Source organism: Chaetodon auriga, chromosome 1, assembly GCF_051107435.1.
Source record: "Chaetodon auriga isolate fChaAug3 chromosome 1, fChaAug3.hap1, whole genome shotgun sequence".
Lineage (NCBI taxonomy): Eukaryota > Metazoa > Chordata > Actinopteri > Chaetodontiformes > Chaetodontidae > Chaetodon > Chaetodon auriga.
In genome coordinates this window covers 5,726,454-5,745,045 of record NC_135074.1, presented here as the reverse complement: position 1 = coordinate 5,745,045, position 18,592 = coordinate 5,726,454, and the positions used below count along the sequence as shown (strand labels likewise).

Genomic DNA, 18,592 nt, shown 5'->3' with positions numbered 1-18,592 from the left:
AAAATATACTTAACAAATCGTTCTCCATTTTGCATGTAGTGGCTTATAGATGATGAAGAAGAAGAAGATTTGTTATGCAATATTATGATTAGTTTATGCAATAAACAAATGTGTTGTGGGGATTAGACTCTTCAACAGAGGAACAGTATAATATGTTCTGATCAACATTTCATGAGCAATTGATAATGCAGGAAACAGCAGACAATTGTACATAATCATTTGCATGAATGTCCCAAAGCATTTGCAGTTTGCTCAAAATAATGAGAAATTGCTTTTATTATGTGCACAAGTGACTAGATGTGGAGGCTGAACAAGTAGTTTTGAGAATTCTCATTCTGATCTGAGCCAAAGTGACTCAGAAAAACTGTAAGAGAGCAGCTAAAATGCAAATATGAAAAGCATAAGAAAAGCCACAAAACCACACTGCCTCATTTTCTTCTATTTGTTTTTCTTTTTGTGTTTAATAAACCACATACATACAATGGGGAAGGTGGTAAGGCCTCATACTGCACGCCACCGTGTCAACAAATGTCTCTCATCTGCTCATCATTGAATTATGGCTGCGACCAGTCATTATTTTGATAACCAATTAAGGCAAGGCAAATTTATTTGTATAGCACAATTCATACACCAGGCAATTCAAAGTGCTTTACAGAAGCATAAAAGTACATTAAAATCATACATTTCAAAGAAAGAAAGAAAGAAAGAAAGAAAAAAGGAAAGAAAGAGATTAGAAGAGAATAGAAAAATAAAAATAAAATGCAGTTAAAGGAAAATTAAAAACTGAAGCCAGTAAAAGACAATAATTTAGCATTTAGAATGATTAAAGTCATTGAGCAAATATATTTACTTTAAGTAAAAGTAAAAAAAGTAAAATTAAAGGGGCACTTCACAGGTTTAACACATCCAAATCAGTTTACTGGTCATGAGGAGTACAACTCAGCCTGTGAAACTCTGATGGACTAAGCCTGATCAGACCTCTCAAGCCACAGAGCCATGCAGAAGCGAATTCTGACCACCTATTTGTCATCACATAATGTAGGAACAGATGACAAAACCTAACGTTGACTGTTGTGTCTGACAATGAAAAAAATGACATGGATGGATGCTCCCAAAATGACTTCTTCAAGAGCCGTATGTTCATCAGCCGCTGTGGCTTTGGTGCCCCGCTCTCTGCTGTTCTGTCTTTTTCTTTCCCAGGATTTTCCCTTCCTATCTAACTCAACGGAGAAGGCCGCCTTTTTAAAATTAGCCTTTGTTGAAAAGTATTGTGCCTTTTATCAGCAACTGCTTTGATGTTCTTGCACATGTGGCACTCCAGCGTGGAGGCAGTGGGTAGTGACACATTCACAGTTTCTATAAGATCAAGGTAAGCGATCAATTGCCATTATTCATGAGGCAAACAAATATGCGGTTGTAATGAAAACAGGGTTAGCTAAGATACAGAAGTGAATAGGACTGGATATGGAGCCTCAGCAGCCTCCTGTCTGAGCGCTGCTCCTCGACAGATTTTTAGAGAGCAGATATTCACCGTGCTGAAGTTAGTTTTAAGTTGGATATTTGACACTCACTCTTGATCCAGCCAAGTCTTCTTGTCAGTCTTCCCGGTGTTGGCAGTAAGAGGACAGTTAGCTCACCTCCGAGCCATTGCCCTTAACCTCAGGGACCATCAATAAATTAATGTTCTAGTGACACAAAACAATGTTATTGTCAACACCTTTGTGCTGAACTGCCCAAAACATGAGACTAAATTGGTGTCATGTAGCACAATTATTTTGATTTTTTCTTTTTAAACAATTTATTTTACTTATTTGAAAAGAAAATAGTCAGTTTTTTAATAGCTTCCATGTCATGTGACCAGTCACTCATCTCCATAAACACTTCAAGCTCCACCTCAAGACTCAAGGCGATTCAATTCTCAGTGTTACTTAGTGTTTAGTTTTTTTTTCAATACTTTTAAAAAATCATTTTCAAATAGATCTTTGCTGTTAATATTGTTTTTTTTTTCCTACCTTGAAATAGTCCGCTAGTTGCCTCTCAAGAAAAAAAATTGTATTTCTTCAGTAGAATTCCACGATAAGTGCTAACAGGCTTTCAGTGAAGAGAAAAACTCTTCAGTTCCTTTTGTTGTGGAAGCATGTTGTGAAACGCTTGTTTCCCTTTAGAAATATTTCAAGGTCATTTTCAAGACTTCAGAAAGAATTAATTAAATTAAAAAAAAAAAAAAAATTAAAAGGTCTTTTGTTAGGAGGAAGCACCACAATGCACAAAGACAATGTTGGTGGTCGGCCTCACTGTTTTGTCTTTCTCACAATGGTATACCACTACAAATAGGATATTTATCACTGTTTGCGCCTTTTTGTGTGAAATCACAAACCTACAGGCGGGAGTACCCCTGTGCACTACCGCCTTGACACCCGACTCCAATGAAGCCTCTGGGAAGGAGAAAAGCAGTAGTGAATTGTGAGGCTGGATCAAAGCCAGGTGCAAAGGCTGCCACTCTGTGTTAGGAGTTACTACCCTCTCCCCCCCAGCCCCTATCCCTCCAGACTGTCTCTCTGTCTGCCTCTGTCCTTGTTTCTCCCCCTGGACTGACTGATGGGAGCTGACATTAGCCTCGATCCCTCACGCTTTATCTGCTGAGCCCATTCTGAGCCCCGTCTTGTCTTTTAATGTCTAAGCTCTGTATTTATCTCCACACCCACAAACCTACTCACCCTGCCCGACCCTTTATTAGATATGTATTTGTGTCTGTTTGTGTGTGTTACTGTACTTCAGTCTCTATGAAAGCCAGTTTGAGTTGTTTTTTGGGGCAGGTTGTCTCTTTCCTAAAGCAACACTCATATGCTAACATGTACAATGAAGCAATTTTTGCAATTACACTAAAAACTGTTGTAATGTACATATTAACACATGAGTGTGAAGTTTAGAGTGTCACTGGCACAGAGATTAGAGAAAAGGCGAATAATGGGACCAGACCTGAAACTAGCTCAATACCCAATACTCTATTTTTTACTTTTCTCCTTATTGTTGAATGTCAGGTGATTACTCGTTAGCTCTGGCTGGTCTGTTTCTGTCTTTTCATGGGATTAATTTACTTGCAATACATGACATGTGGATGCAAGCAGTTGGCGCAGTCAGATAGTCAAAGAGAGAAACGTATTCATATACCACATTTTAAAATAATCAAACACGGCTGGAGCCTGAATCTTTATGAAACAAAACAGCCCATACCCAACCCATTACCCGGCTTGGACTCGTCTGGCTCAGGTCCGGTAGGAGAACTGCAGGAATGGACACAGATAATTGTATAACATGAAATGTTTTAGCACTCATGGTCTGTCTGAAAATATATCACATTGGACTATATTCTAGCAAGCTGTAGTTTAAAATCAACATTAAACACTCCTGCAGACGAGTTTCACTCCACCCACTCACTCTCTTTCTCTCAGATGTGCTGAAGAGTACAGGCCGCAACTTTGTGGACTGACTAAACCCCAGTGCAACCTCTCCTTGTGATGGAGCCAGTCTTTCATACGCACACTCCTTTGATATGGTACTGTTTCAATGTCATGTTCTTCATTACAAAGAATACAGCTATTTCATTAAAGCAACTGTGTGAAGACAATTTATCTATTCTACCAGCAGGCTCTTTCCACTTAAAATATTATGAAGATGCACTGTTGGGTGTGAGACAGAGCATTGCTGGTTTGTCATCTATTTGCTCAGACCACCAATTTTGCTTAAGATGAAATGTCTCAACAACTGTTGGACATTCATCCCCAGATAATGATGTCAATTTATTTTGCATCATTTTTTTTTTTTTTGGAACATTGGTACTAACCTTGTACCAAGAGGCCCAGAACTGTGGAGGGATCAGGTGTGTTTTTGACTGCTTTGATCTCAGCCATCACATATCAGACTGAAGGTCAGTTGATTAAGTTGATCTTGTTTTTCTGTTTATTCTTACGGATATAACTTTCAAATTTGGGCCTTAAACATAAAACTCAGGTGTTGGCCTGGAGTTGGGAAAGAGTTAGTTAGTGTAGGTCTTAAAATCCAACTCCCAATCACTACCTTCTCACACACAGTCACACACACACGCACACACATTAGGAATACATGGTCACACGCACACACACAGAAAACAGTCACATACACATACATTCTTATATTAACAACAGTGGACTGTCATTCTACACCATGTGGGTCACTTTGGAACTAACCAAAAAATATAATAATAATAACAATATGAATAAATATAATATTTTAAAATCTTTATATATATATATATATATATATATATATATATATATATATATATATATATATAGATATAGATATAGATAGATAGATAGATAGATAGATATATTGCCAGGAGGGGACTTGCGTCCTTAAACGATGTGTAGCTATCAGAGACGGGGCCTCCATACACTGCAGTGGAAGTCTGTGCCCTTTCTTTCATAAATTGAGGGTTTGCTGTCAGACTGTTTTTGTTTCTTTAAAAAATGGCTGATTTAGCCATAATGTTATAAATATTTAAACATTTCTGTGTAATACAAAAATATTCCGAAATGAATCATGGCCACTTTAATTGAAAGTAAATTGTTTTAACAGCAAATCAAATGTAACTTGACTGCATGCTCCAATATCTGCAGGACTGCAGTGTTAGCAACCAAACTGACTTCATCTCGGCTTAAAGTATATAAAGTATTTTTGTAAAGTTATATTTCAAAGAATGATTACACTAGTGCAGCAATTTTAATTTTCTCTTTGGGGAATTCATATTCTCCTGTGTTATTGCTGGTCATGTGGAGTGGTGAAGTATGTGTTTTAAAGGGGGCTCTGTGCAGTATGTCATATTTTATATGTGAACTAAAATGAATGATGATATGTATTTGAATGATTTCAACCACACTTTCTTGTGGCTGTTGACGCATCTTCAGGGCATTCATTTTAAACTCTTTCATGAATATAGCAGATTCAGATAAAAACATACAGATTTATTCTTTTTTTATAAGAATTATTTGCTGTGCTAATTTGCTCCTTATTCATCCATAATTACATAGTAATGTTGCTTCTGTCAATCTGAACAGTACAAGAGGGAACCCTCTAGTAAAATCTAAATTATGGATAATAGAAATGCTCTGGACAGTGCACATTTGGTGGACAAAGTCTTGCATTGTTGGAATTTAATAATACTATTCAACATAAATCCCATTACCTGCAGCTTCTCAGAAGAGAAGAAAAAGACTTTAAAGATCTGAAAGACCTTTAAAGAGATCTTTTTTGCTTTCTCTTAAATCTTTTAGAAATGAATGCAACATTTGCAGTGTGCCCTCCACTTCATGCACACTCCCAGCTCCATTGTTGCAATGTTGAATCATTGGATAGATGTCAAGTATTTTTTTCCCCATGACAAAATTTCTGTGTGCATTTTTTTTTCTTTGCTACTTGTGAACAACGGAAAATCATCTAAAGGCTCTCTGCCAAATTATTTATTTTCCTCTAAAGAGACAAAGCAGGGAACATATTTAGTGGAAAGAAAAATGATCACACAGGATGGATGGAGTTCTTTTCTGTCTTTGTCACATAACTGCTGACAATGATAATGTCTTCTTCTGACCTAATTTATACATCAATGAAGGAGTGTGAGCGTCTCACCACATCATTTACCAGGGGACCAGTGTGATTTTCTTCAAACAAAGAGGGGACTTCAGTCATTCTGTACCAAGCAAGGACCAAGCAAGGAGCACAAATTTCAAAACAAAACTCTACACATGAAGCCTTCTTTAAACTTCTGTATCTTGTAGTGCTGCTTCTGAGAGAGGGTCAGAGGACAGATGACAGCAGGTTGTAAGGATGTTCAAGTGCAGGAAACTGTGATTGTCACATACAGAGTCAGATTTACTTTGTCTGAACATTAGTTAGCAACTGTCCATTCCACAATAGTGTCAAGCTGGTCATGTCTCATGTGTTCTGACACAGTGGTCACATAGATGAGGGCAGATTACTGCAAGCTGTAAATACAATGGCTCAGCCCACACTTATGGCAAAAAAACACACCACAGGAGTCTATACGATGATGATGTGATCATTCAAACTTAAGTCATGCTCTGAGGGAAAAGGGAACATTAGAAGAGGAGAATACCTGTGTTATTTTTTGTTGGGGTTGCTTTTGTTTTATGGGACTGTTCATTGCATGACTTCACATTGTAATGCAACAATAAATGATGCAAGCGATTTTTTTAAGGTCCAGCGTGTAAGAGTTAGGTGGATCTTTTTGCAGCATATGACAGAAATAGAATAAAATTTTCATGAGTATGTTTTCATGAGTGTATCATGTGAAAATAAGAACTGGTGCATTTTTGTTATCTTAGAATGATCTTATTATATCTACAAAGGGAGTGGATCCTCCTCCACAGAGTCCTCCTTGTTGCACCCCATTGTTTCCACAGTAGCCCAGAACAAACAAACCAAACACTGACTTCATAGAGTGCCTGTCAAGCTTTTCATGTCTTTATCTGCCACTGTAGGGGGAGGTGAGGCTAAGGGTATTCAGTTGGTTTCAATCAGCACACTCACCACTGGATGCAACTAAATCCTACACACTGAAGTTAAATTTTATTTTATGTTTTAAAACATCTAAAATGAACAAGATATAATCATCAGTGCCATTCCCCATTCCATGATTATATTTGTCTGGAGTAAATAGATTAAGTTTAAAATTTAGATTTAGATTAAAAATACAAAAATAGACAAAGATTACTATTAGAGGTCATGAAATGTTTTGTTTTACAATGCATCTAATTCAATAGATGGGAAAATATTGTTACAACAATAGTAACAATAACATTACATTTACAGGACAAGAAGATGCATACATTTGAAAAGGGCTTTATGTGTATAATTTTGTTTTGAACTTTGTTCTCTATAACAGAAAATGTGGTCTTCTATTGGATTGTAAAAATGACTGAAAGTTTGCATGAACAAAATCATGCTGGTCTCCTGTTGAAACTCCTTTATTGATGGATTCATAAAACAACAGAAAATGATATGATTATCAATAAGTTCTGTGACAAAGTTTGACACAAAAAAGAAAACTTTTGAGTGTTTGATCAGTTTTGTAAAGATGTTTTCTGCTGAGAGAAATAACTATTTTGTAATTGACTCTAGAACATTCTGTGTTCAGTTCACTAAGTAAACACTCAAGACTCAGACTTCGCTCTTTACTGTTAAGTAATCATGTCCACACTTGTTGAACATCGACATGTATCATGAGACAGCGCATGAGATTAAAGTCCTGAAAAAACCTGCAGTTCCACATGAGGTGAATCTCATTAGTGGAAGAAATATTAAGAGCCTTTCTTGAAGTAACAATATATATATATATATATATATATATATATATATATATATATATATATATATAAATACCACAGTGTAAAAATAGTTTTTATTCAATGTTAATTTAAGTCACATAAGTATCTATCTATCTATCTATCTATCATAAGTATCTAATATAAGTATCATCTGCAAAGAAAAGTAGAAAGATTCATTATATAGGATGGCTTCTTTCAGAGTGTTACTGTATATTATTCGATAATGTTAATAGATTTTATTAAAATATCTGAAATGTTAATAGCACTTCAATGTGTTGATTGTGGTGGAGCAAATTTTAAGATTTTACATGCACAAATCATATGATCAACTACAATATGATGAACCGTTGTCACACTAAGCAATAATTTGAAATAGTTTGAGTCTGTTCCACTATGAGAACATTCAACATTTAGATGCTGCTTACATATTAAGGTTTAAATAATAATAAAACAACCACATGATTTGGCCAACATAATATAAAAGCTCATTCTTCTTGATGAGTATTTTTACTTTGATACTTTCATTACATTTAGCTGATAATCCTTCTAAAAATGATTTATATATAGTTTGGAGTGCAGATATTTTTACTTGAACTTGAGTATTTCCACATCTACTTGTACTCAATTTTTATTTTTATTTTTTTTTCCGAAATTATCAGATCATATGTTTTGAGTTAACTCTTAACTCTAATCTCAAAATTAACTAGTAGCTCCAGCTACAGAAATGCAAAGACTGGTGCTGACAGAGGTTCACACAGAGGAAGAAAAAGGTGCCTCTGGATGCACAGGGCCCAGAAAAACAGGAAAGGAAACACCTCCAGAGACAAAAGACGGCACCACAAAGAGGCAGCGGACCTTGAAGGCTGAACCTTCAGGGTATCTCATCCTCAGTGGAGGCTGCAACAACCAGGAAGGAGAGGGATAACACCACAACATCCACCTCAGAGCAAACCAGCAGACAGGAGTTTGAGGCTGAATACCAGCATCTGAGGTCGCTGAATGAAGCAGGCCATGGATTGGTCTTTGCTGGTTACAGCAAATCATTTCCCTGTGGCAGAAAAACACATTTCCAGGGACAATGTCATCTGTGAAGGCATCACTCAGAATAGGAGGACGCTTCCTCTTCAGGTGGTTGTCATGATAAAGATGGCAAGAGCAGCAGGCTTGGTGGGGAAATTTGCAGCCATTTTCCTACTGGATTGTTATGATGACATCCAGCCCCGTCCATTGACCTACTTAAATACACTGAGGTCAAAGAAAGGTCCCTGCTGGAGGAGGACTCATTCTGAAGCAGCTGGAAGAAGCAGTGAGGGAGCTTCAATCAAAAAACATATTGATTGAGACCAGCACTGATGTCCCTCACTTGAAGCTGATTAACCTCAACCTCAGCTGCTTCGCAAAGAAGGCCTCATCGTAAAGCATCTTCTATGGTACCTCAGCCCACATCCCACCAGATTGCCACCAGTGCTGGACCTACAGGCCTTGTCCCACTATAGTGGGGCAACTGGGAGTGGTCCTGCATGACATACTGCACAGAGACCAACGATTCAAGACAACAAGGTTCCTGATCAACAAACTCAACATCAAGGAGGAGTTGTCTCAAAATTGCCAGGATGTGACAGCTCTGGCTTCAGCTGTCCTGCCACCGTTTGGACCCCTTTCTGCCTTAACCCTCAAAACCACTCTCCACCCACCTCACCCTCTACCCCCTCTCCCTTCCCTCCCTCCCCCGAAAATACATTGCGCTTCATCTAGGAGCCATCAAACTATGTCTTAATGTCATTTTTAATACAATGACCACATTTATTTTCTCACTGTTTGTTACGATTCAAATTGCATGGTCAGAGCTATTGTACCTGTTTTCATTAAGTTTGTGTCACATGATTAAAAAATAAATGCTGTAGTTTCTACTGAGTATGCTAAGGTGATGTTGTCCCTATTGTCCTGAAATTTCAGTCTTTGATGACCTGACAAGACATTTATTTTATACAGCTACACATATTATTACACACATAAATTTCCACGGCTACTTACAACCGAAACAGAAAGGCAGGTGTTTGTATACAAAGTATTGTAGTTTACTTCAAATTTTAATTATTGTATGGACATTAAACGGCAATCTTTTACAATCTCTAATATGCCATCTGGTTATGTTCATATTCACTTCAAATACTTCAAACTACAAGCACAGTCAATACATTGCACTTTAACAAAAAAAAAACAAACAAAAAAAAAACAAAAAACCTACTACTAGTGTATTTTTAAATTTATTATGAGGTGATTTCTGGGTGCAAGTCTGCAAAACACTTGAGATGAAGTGTAGAACTGGCTTTTCAGGGAAGACTAAAGTGATGATTAACAGTGTATTCTAAACATACACACACACACACACACACACACAGACATATATAGTCAGTGCAGTCACAAAATGACCTTTCAAACAAAAGATTTTGTCATATAAAGTGTGCCATCTCCAATAAGTTATCATCACAGCACACAGAGTGTTACAGACTGTTTTTTTAGTTTAGCACTTGGATGTGGTTTGAAAGTAATTGGATTCATCCTTGAACAGGGCTGGAAATAATGAGGCCACTTCTATACAGTCCACAATCACAATTGTGTGTGTGTGTGTGTGTGTGTGTGTGTGTGTGTGTGTGTTTGTGTGTTTGTGTGTTTGTGTTTGTGTGTGTGTGTTTGTGTGTACCATGTATTCCTGACATTGTGGGGACCTAAATCTGTTTGCACTGTCACGCTGTGGGGACTCACTTTCCTTATGGGAACAAAATCCAGATCCCCATAATGTTAATCATTACATTTTAGGATAAAGACTTGGGTTAAGGTTGGAGTGAGGGTTAGGTTAAATTTGGATAGAAGCGTTAGGGTTAGATTGAGGCAAGTAGTCGTTTTGGTCATGATAAGGGTAGCTCTCCAGGAAATGAACATAAGTCTATGTAATATCCCCATAAATTATGTATACACAACTGTGTGTGTGTGTGTGTGTGTGTGTGTGTGTGTGTGTTTCACAGACATCATAGCAAAGGAGTTCATTGAACTGAGAGGGAAGCGGCGGAGCCGTTACGAGCTGCTGGTGGACTTCCTGTCTGAGATGCTTTCCGTTCCACCTGATGATGTCAACATCTTTAGCCTAATGGATGTGAAAGAGCGAATGCTGGATGTCCGCTTTGCTGTGCATGGTGGCCCATCCTTCCTCCAGCCTGAGAAAATGCACGGGTACCTGGCTGCCCACAAACAAAAGGTAGGTCAATGTTTGTGTTCTTTATTCTTTTAACCATATCGACACTTAAGGTAGAGACAGTAAATTCCTGTCAAGCTGGTTGTTTTGTTGGCTGATCTGTTGGTGACTGTGTTGCCCTTCCAGCATCTGATTCATTGACAACCCAATCTGTTGAATGGCGCACACATAGTCTACATAACATTGTCTAACCAGTGATTATATGTATGACAATGGCACTGGATAAGTCGAGCCACAGAGAAACCCTATATGGACGAGAATGAATGTTCCAAACAGCATAGCGCTCTCACTTTGCTCTCACACTTGTTGGTTGCAGGCAGCAGTTTTGTTGTGCCAGTGTTTTTATTGTTGTTGTTGTTTTTATCGATGGAGGCTCAGGGGAGAACCCAAGAGTGTTATGGTCTTCTTACCTGTTGAAGGATTGGAAATTCCATGACATTTTCAAGGCACTTTAGGCCACCTTAGACCAGAGATTAGATATAGAGGGGTATTCCCAGAAAACATGCAAGGTATTTACCAACACTATTCTGGCTACATTTAGGACAGTTTGGCTTATCTCTAGGCTTTATTTTGAAGTACCTGTATAGATTTATGCACAAACTTAAAGTGAATGAGCTGATGTCCCTGGTTGTTGGATGATTTTAATATGTTCGCCCAAATGTCATCCCAGTTAAGTTCAAGGCCTCAGGACTCAGCCAATGGCAGAGTTTTGGCACTTTTAGAGATTAAGTCATTATAAATTTCGGACACCTATCCAGCAGAGGATGATCAAGGGTTGACCAAGTCCTCAGTGGATAAGACGGTTAAGGTGAATCCCACAGAACTCCATGGACATGGATTGTTGATCTCAACTGCAGCTACAGGAACCAAGAAAACCCAGGAAGAGAATAACACTCGAATGAAAGTAATCCATGTTTATTATGCAGGCTATTCTTGAAGACTATGGACTCCATTCAAGGCCCAACTGCCAGAATTATGCAATAAATTGTAATTATATCAGATTGGAGAACAGTCACAGAGTTTTAAGTACTCCAAACACTCTTGCTGATCTAAGCTTCAGTCCACAGAACAGTACATCTGCCACACTGCATTGTTTTACTATTTCCTGCACTGTCTGAGGCTAAAGTGTACCACTTTCTATGTCACACCATTGTCAATGGCTTGAAATGACCAGTAATTGAATTCATGATCAGGTATTGCCAGTCCTCCAGAGTGCTTAGAATGTTGAAGTGTATGAAGCAGGTCTTTTGCCATTCCAAACAAATCTAGAAGTCAGATAATGTGTTTTGTCAAAGTATTTAGCTGGTGGGGACATGGAAATCATAGGAAGAAGAAAATGTAGTCTACCAAGAACAGTGATTTTTATGAGTATGATTTTGCCTTGCAATGACATTTTGACATTAGACCATCTCTGGGTATAAAATGAAAATTCCACTTTGAGTTTTTGTGTGCGATAAATTTGAGAATTTGGTTATACTTAAACATAAACATGTAAAAACTGAATTTTTCAAACAAAAACTTTCAAAAGGGCTGCAGTTCTGTTGTGACTGATATTGGTCTGTAACTGCTGCGTCTCTGAAGAGGCTTATCTTTTTAAGTTATACTGATGCAAGGGATGTATTTTGGTCACAATGAATGAACAGTAGCAGAATTAAGAGAATCTAAGACGAGTGAACCGATAACATTCCCCAATTCTATGAACAGCTCCTGAGGCAGACAATCAAGGCGTGATGATGCTGCTCTTTGCATTGAATTCAAAGCCTCTTTAAGTTCTGAGAGAGTAAGTGTTACCTTAAGGTATTCTATGTCCTCATTACTGAATGAAGATAGGTTGAGCTGTGACAGCTATGATTTGAGGGCAGTCAGATCAAGAGTAGGTTCAGCTGTGTAGAGATGAGAGTAAAATGATCCAGTAGTGTGATTTATTTCATCTGGGTCATGGGTAAAAGGTCCTGATGGAGTTTTGATTGCATTGATCGTGGAAAATTATTCATTTTGTTTTAACCTGCCAGCTAGAAGTCTACTTGAACTCTGATTGTAATATGTAACTCTAGTATGGTGGATGATGAATGCAGCTTTAGCCTAGAGCAAATTATTTGATTCAAATTTCAGGCCCAGGAGAGTTGATTGAGTCTGGTCAGAGAACTGGCACTTTTGATCTGATTTTAGTGTCTGTACTTCACTTGCCATTTGCATTATTCTATGTTTTTTGGATGCCTTTAAATGAGAAGAAAATTAAGATGATTCTCATCTTATAAAGCATTTAGTACTTTCCCAAAGTATTTGGAGTGAAGATGCCATCTCTAAATTCAATCTTAAGAATACTTTAATTATTTGATTTTTCTGGCGTTCCAAGAACTCAGAATTGTGGAGTAATGTCATATTAAGCAGCACCGATGCATATGGTTATGGTGGTATCTGAAAATTATAAATCACTGGAGTGTGGTTATCACTGGGACCACAATAGGAAGTACATCAGTAGAATTAAAACAATGTTCAGATGAGGGGAAACAAATGTGTAGTCAATTCTCGAGTATGTCTTATGTCTGGAAGAAAAAATATAGTTCTTAATCATTGGGCGCCATGTGTCAATAATATTCAGATTACCTGATTTATCTAAATTTATTGTCACCCTGGAATTATAAAGGTTTTGTTTGATATTATTGTCAGAATTGAGTTCAGTCTCATTTTTAACCAATTCAATTCAATTTTATTTATATAGTGCCAAATCGCAACAGAGGTTGTCTCAGAACACTTCCCACATAGATCTGGTACAGACCGTAATCTTTATCTACAATGACCCAACAGTTCCCTCATGAGCACGCACTTGGTGACAGTGGCAAGGAAAAACTTCCTTTTAACAGGCAGAAAAGTCAGAAAAAAACAGTCTCTGGGTGTGTGGCCATTTGCCTTGACCCGCTGGGTTAGACACAGAGAGAGAGAGAGAGAGAAATGCAATTACTGTAAAAGTGACAGCTCTAATAATAGATTGTTCTAGAACTTGCTGAAAAGATTTTTTTTTTTACTACTTTACTTTTTTTTCTGTGATAATGGAAACTAAAGTACTAGGCTGACACATCCTTCCAGGTGATCTTTTCTGAATGTATTCCTGGGTCACGGTCAGGGTTAATGTATCACACACGTACCTTTACCTTATTAATAACATACTCATGGCGGCTGTCAAGAAGAGTGGAGTGTCACACTTTCCAAGAGAAATGGACAAATGATTGTTTGATTGAAGTAAAAGGCAAACCAGTGTGCTCCATTTGTGAGGACCAAACCTTGAGTGTCATTACAGCTCTAAACACACTAAACTGAGCTGCAAGTGTAGCGGCGTTGTACTCTCTCTCTCGTTGCGTTGTGTAATTTATAGAACGAAGACCATCACTGTTGGCAACTTGCCATTTATTTCAAACCTCTGGCAGAAAAATCGGCATATAGTCACCCTCGGTCTTCTCTCACACACACACATACACATCTAGAAAATGTAAGTGCAGGTTAGCTACACGTGTAACATTAGCCATTTTGTGAACACAAAAAAATAGAAAAACACTGTCAACTTTTTATGGAAAAAAAAAGGACGTGCTCAACCTTACGGGAGCTATATGTCTATATAAGACAACTTAAATCACCCCTTAAAATTAAAGTAATTAATATGACACATGCCAGAGCTCATAACTCGTGCACCTACCAGGAAGACAGCAAGGTCCGACTGCTGCTGCCCCCCCATGATGCACGACCCTAATCCACAGGGGTGCTGTATTTAATTGCCATGGGACAAATAAGTTCCCGTGTTGTGTGATGAGTTTTTATATATGAGTTTTTTTTTATAAGTGGAATCTCACCCCATACTAACTCTGTTACACAAGGACAAATGCCCGTGGGTAAAGTCTTGGAGTTTGGATACGTAAAGCAGCTTTCAAAAGACCAGACAACATTATGCAAGCAACTTTTGTGGTGAGTGAGCTAATTGCAAAGAAGCTAGTTATCAGTTAGCGAGTGCCTTATTGCTGCTGTGAAGCTACTAGCTCTAGACAAAATAAAATTGTTTCAGAATGTCGGTTTGGAGGAACTGTCAAGACAGTGGATCACTGATATTGCAGAAAATATAGAAAAAGCACTGAACGACACTGCAAGAAATTTGTGACGAAACAACAGACATAACAAATAAAGTATTTTTGTGCACAGGATTACAGCAGAGGGACGAATTGCTGTCGTTGCAAGCAATACATGGCACTACTTAATGTGAGGATTTGTTTGAGCAAGTCATTTAGGCAATTTTGGCTAAGTGGCCTTGCCACAGATCAAATTAAGTACATCGGCCAAAAAAGAGGTAAGTCATCTCAGTCTCAATCCAAGTGATATACTTTTGTGCCACTGTATCATACATCAAGAGAGTCTGTGTGCACATTCCATGAAGCTCAACAATGTAAGGACGACAGTTTCATCAAAAAAAAGAGGGCTAAAGTGGCACCCATTCAAGGAGCTACTGAGTGAGCTTCAGTCAGAGTGCGGAGATCTGGTTTGTTATTGTGAGGTGCAATGGCTGAGTAATGCCAATATGCTCATATGCTTTTGCCAACTGAGGGAAGAAGTAAACAATTCATGAAGATGAAGGGAAAACCAGTGACAGCAAGCAGCTATGTGATTTGACCTTCATGTTGGACATTACCAAATACCTCTCAGAGCTGAGCCTCAAGCTTCAAGGTCCAAATTGCTCCCCAAATCTCTGCTTTCACATGTGAAATCATCTGCAGCAAAGTACTTATAATAAAGCTTTGGCAAGGCTACTGGAAAGAGGGAACGCGGTGAATTTTCTTACTACACAAGAACAAAAGCCTGCTACGACATCTGAATATGCTGGTTAGAGTGAAAACTCCTCCAGGCATTTGGAGAGAGGTTTCAGGACATGAAAGTAAACAGAAGGAACATATTTGCTGCGCCGTTAAATGTGGAACCAGCTGATGTGCCTGACAACCTACCACATGGTATCATTAAGCTGCAAAGCAATGATGAGCTCCAAGCCAGTTAAAGCAACCTCTGCTGGATTACTATAAACTGTATCTATGTTCCAAGGATTTTCCCACTCTGAGGAAACAAGGATAAAATGGAATACAAAATTTAGTTTTACATTGCCATCCTATCCGGTTTCTCATAATTTTTAATTAAATTCATGTGATGTTTTTTATTTGAAATTATAAGGTTATATTTTGCTAGCTTGCTCTGTGTGGGACAACCTACCACTGTGGGTAGTTCTTTTCAAAATTGACTCTTGCAAAGACTCAGATCCATTTAATACTGATTGACCCGAACCCAGAAAATCAGCTGCAAGTAGCATCATCATCTCTATCTATCTGACATTGGACGCCTTGTCAAAGATAAACAGTTCTAGGCATTACATGGCTCTCATGCTTACCTCTACATTGAGGTTGTTATGTATGTTCAATATGTTCAATTATTTAGTATGGCCCCCAAAGGATTTTATAAAAATTTACATGGGCCTTGATAGGAGAAGGGTTCCTACCCCTGCACTAATGGATAGGTTTCAGATTTTTGAAGTCTATTCTTTTATTCCAGTCATGGACAATGTCATATGATGGAGGTTTATGTTTTTGCCTTGATCCATTCCGTCTACTTGTGTTGAGCTCTAGTAGCTGCTTGCTGTCTAACTGTTGTTAGTTTGCATACCTGGCAAGTCACAAAAATGTTGATACTGAACGTATGTTTACTGACAACATATTTCCAGAGGGCCTATCTTCCACTGCTTCTCTTAGGGCCAACTTAACTTTTTCAGTCAACCGATCCTCTTGATATTGTAATGCTAACAAGATAGCTGCATTTGAGGATTCCTCAGGCTTTCTTTGTAGTTACTGGGCCTTCCTCAGATGCTTTGTTTTTAGTTGCTCTTCATCTGACATTTCATAGACACTTAGATGTTAACTGATCTAGATTAGTTTCTAGACTGTAGGATATTTGGGTAAATTTTCATACTTTTGAGACAAAGCTGAGAACTACGTGTGCTTTACATTCAGGAAGCCCCTGGAAGTCCAGAAGTATGTATTTTTCAACATGCTGATGCTCATTAGCCAAGTGAGCATCAACTGTCTCGGAAATGGGTGCATTTACATCATTTTCATCTACATTATCTTTCATTGAAGAGCAATTAATGCACATAGTGTAAGACATACTTATGCCAGCCTTGACCTCCAAACTGATCAACTTCATTTATTTTTCATAACTGTTCTGTAAAGGATGCTTTTATATTTTAATTGGCATGTTTTCTTAAGTGCAGGGTTGTGAACTTGCTGCTCATTTCCACAGTAACATCACTTAAGCATAGATTAGCAGGCAAACAAATATGGACAAACACTGATGATATCAGAGGAAGCACAGCAGCTTAATTAACATCTGATACCGGGTTTGAATATCAGACCAGGTCCATATTGTTTGGAGTTCTCATTTTCTCCACATGCTCACATCTGTTATGTCTGATTTCCTCCCATAGTGTAAGCACCTGCAGGTTAGTTGAACTGAAGACGAATTATGGAGGGATTTAGAATCAAAACAAATAAAATAAAATAAAATAAATCTTGACATTGAACTTGACGTGAGTGGAATTCACTCACCTAACATTTGGGAAACATTTCTTCCCTTTCATTGACTGTCTCACCTGTCAGTTATATAATCTCTGTATCAATCTGTCAGAAAAATAGCTTATGCTGATGGAACCAGCTCATACATTAACTGTAATATCTAGTGACAAGAAGTCATTCACTGAATTTGAAATTGCCAGTAAAACAACAAGAAGAAGAAAGCTGACCATGAGATGGATGGAGCAGCTGATCTGCCAAAGTCTAAAATTTGTGCAAGCATCTCCCCAAATGGGAGAAACCTTACTGTTACTTAAAGAAGAGCAACATCAGTCAATGTCATGCTTTTTGTAGAATATGACACATTGATTTTATTGTATCACAAGAAGGGAAAAGCGACAAATTATTTATTTACTTACATAATGCAGGGACGGGCGGCACGGTGGCGCAGCAGGTAGTGCGCGTGTCTCACAGCAAGAAGGTTGCTGGTTCGAACCCTGGGTCGGGCAGGGCCTTTCTGTGTGAAGTTTGCATGTTCTTCCCGTGCATGCGTGGGTTCTCTCCGGGCACTCCGGCTTCCTCCCACAGACCAAAAACATGCTCGTTAGATTAATTGGTCTCTAAATTGTCCGTAGGTGTGAGTGTGAGTGTGAATGGTTGTCTGTCTGTGTATGTAGCCCTGCGATCGGCTGGCGACCGGTTCAGGGTGTACCCCGCCTCTCGCCCATTGCTAGCTGGGATAGGCTCCAGCCCCCCGCAACCCCGAAATGGGATGCGCGGGTAAAGAAGATGAATGAATGAATGAATAATGCAGGGACTAGTTAGCCCAATTCTTGTTGCTCTGATATTTTAAAACAAACGGTTGCCTAGTAGGGAGTTTAGGATTTATTGTGTGTACCCTTGTCTAAATGTAAGTGGTATATGGATGATGGGGAGGGTGGTGGGACAGTCCAGGGTGGGGCGCCGGAAAGTTTCCCTTATTTTCAAATCCCAATGTTGACAGGTATGTATCTGACAATGAAAAAAATATATCTGAAGGATGCCCCCTAAATTATTCTGTTACAGCTTTACATTGTTCCCACCTACATTAGCATCACAAACTGACAGGAAGAGCTGCTCTACAGATCTTGGAAGATTCAGATCTTATCCTTTAGCGATAATCTTAAATAATATGTATACTTAACAGGGAGATTTTTATTACTGTTTATAATCTGACAGTTACCGGTCATGTATTTGTCCACAAGGAACTATGTAGCTACCAGCTAAATACCTGACTGAGAAATACACGATCCAATTGGCACTCTCTTCATTGTTTTTGAGCGGAAAAGAGATGTCTTCTCTCGCATTATACTTTGACAGCGCATGAT

At 38.4% G+C, this 18,592-nt stretch overlaps 1 protein-coding gene across 1 annotated transcript in view; it reads left to right on the top strand.

Moving 5' to 3' along the window:
- Window positions 1-18,592, top strand: part of LOC143323213 (neural-cadherin) — a 305,557-nt gene that overhangs the window by 191,234 nt on the left and 95,731 nt on the right. Inside the window, exon 25 of the mRNA XM_076734978.1 lies at window positions 10,409-10,638. Within this exon, the coding sequence (XP_076591093.1) occupies window positions 10,409-10,638 (230 nt within the window). The remainder of the gene's footprint in view (window positions 1-10,408; window positions 10,639-18,592) is intronic.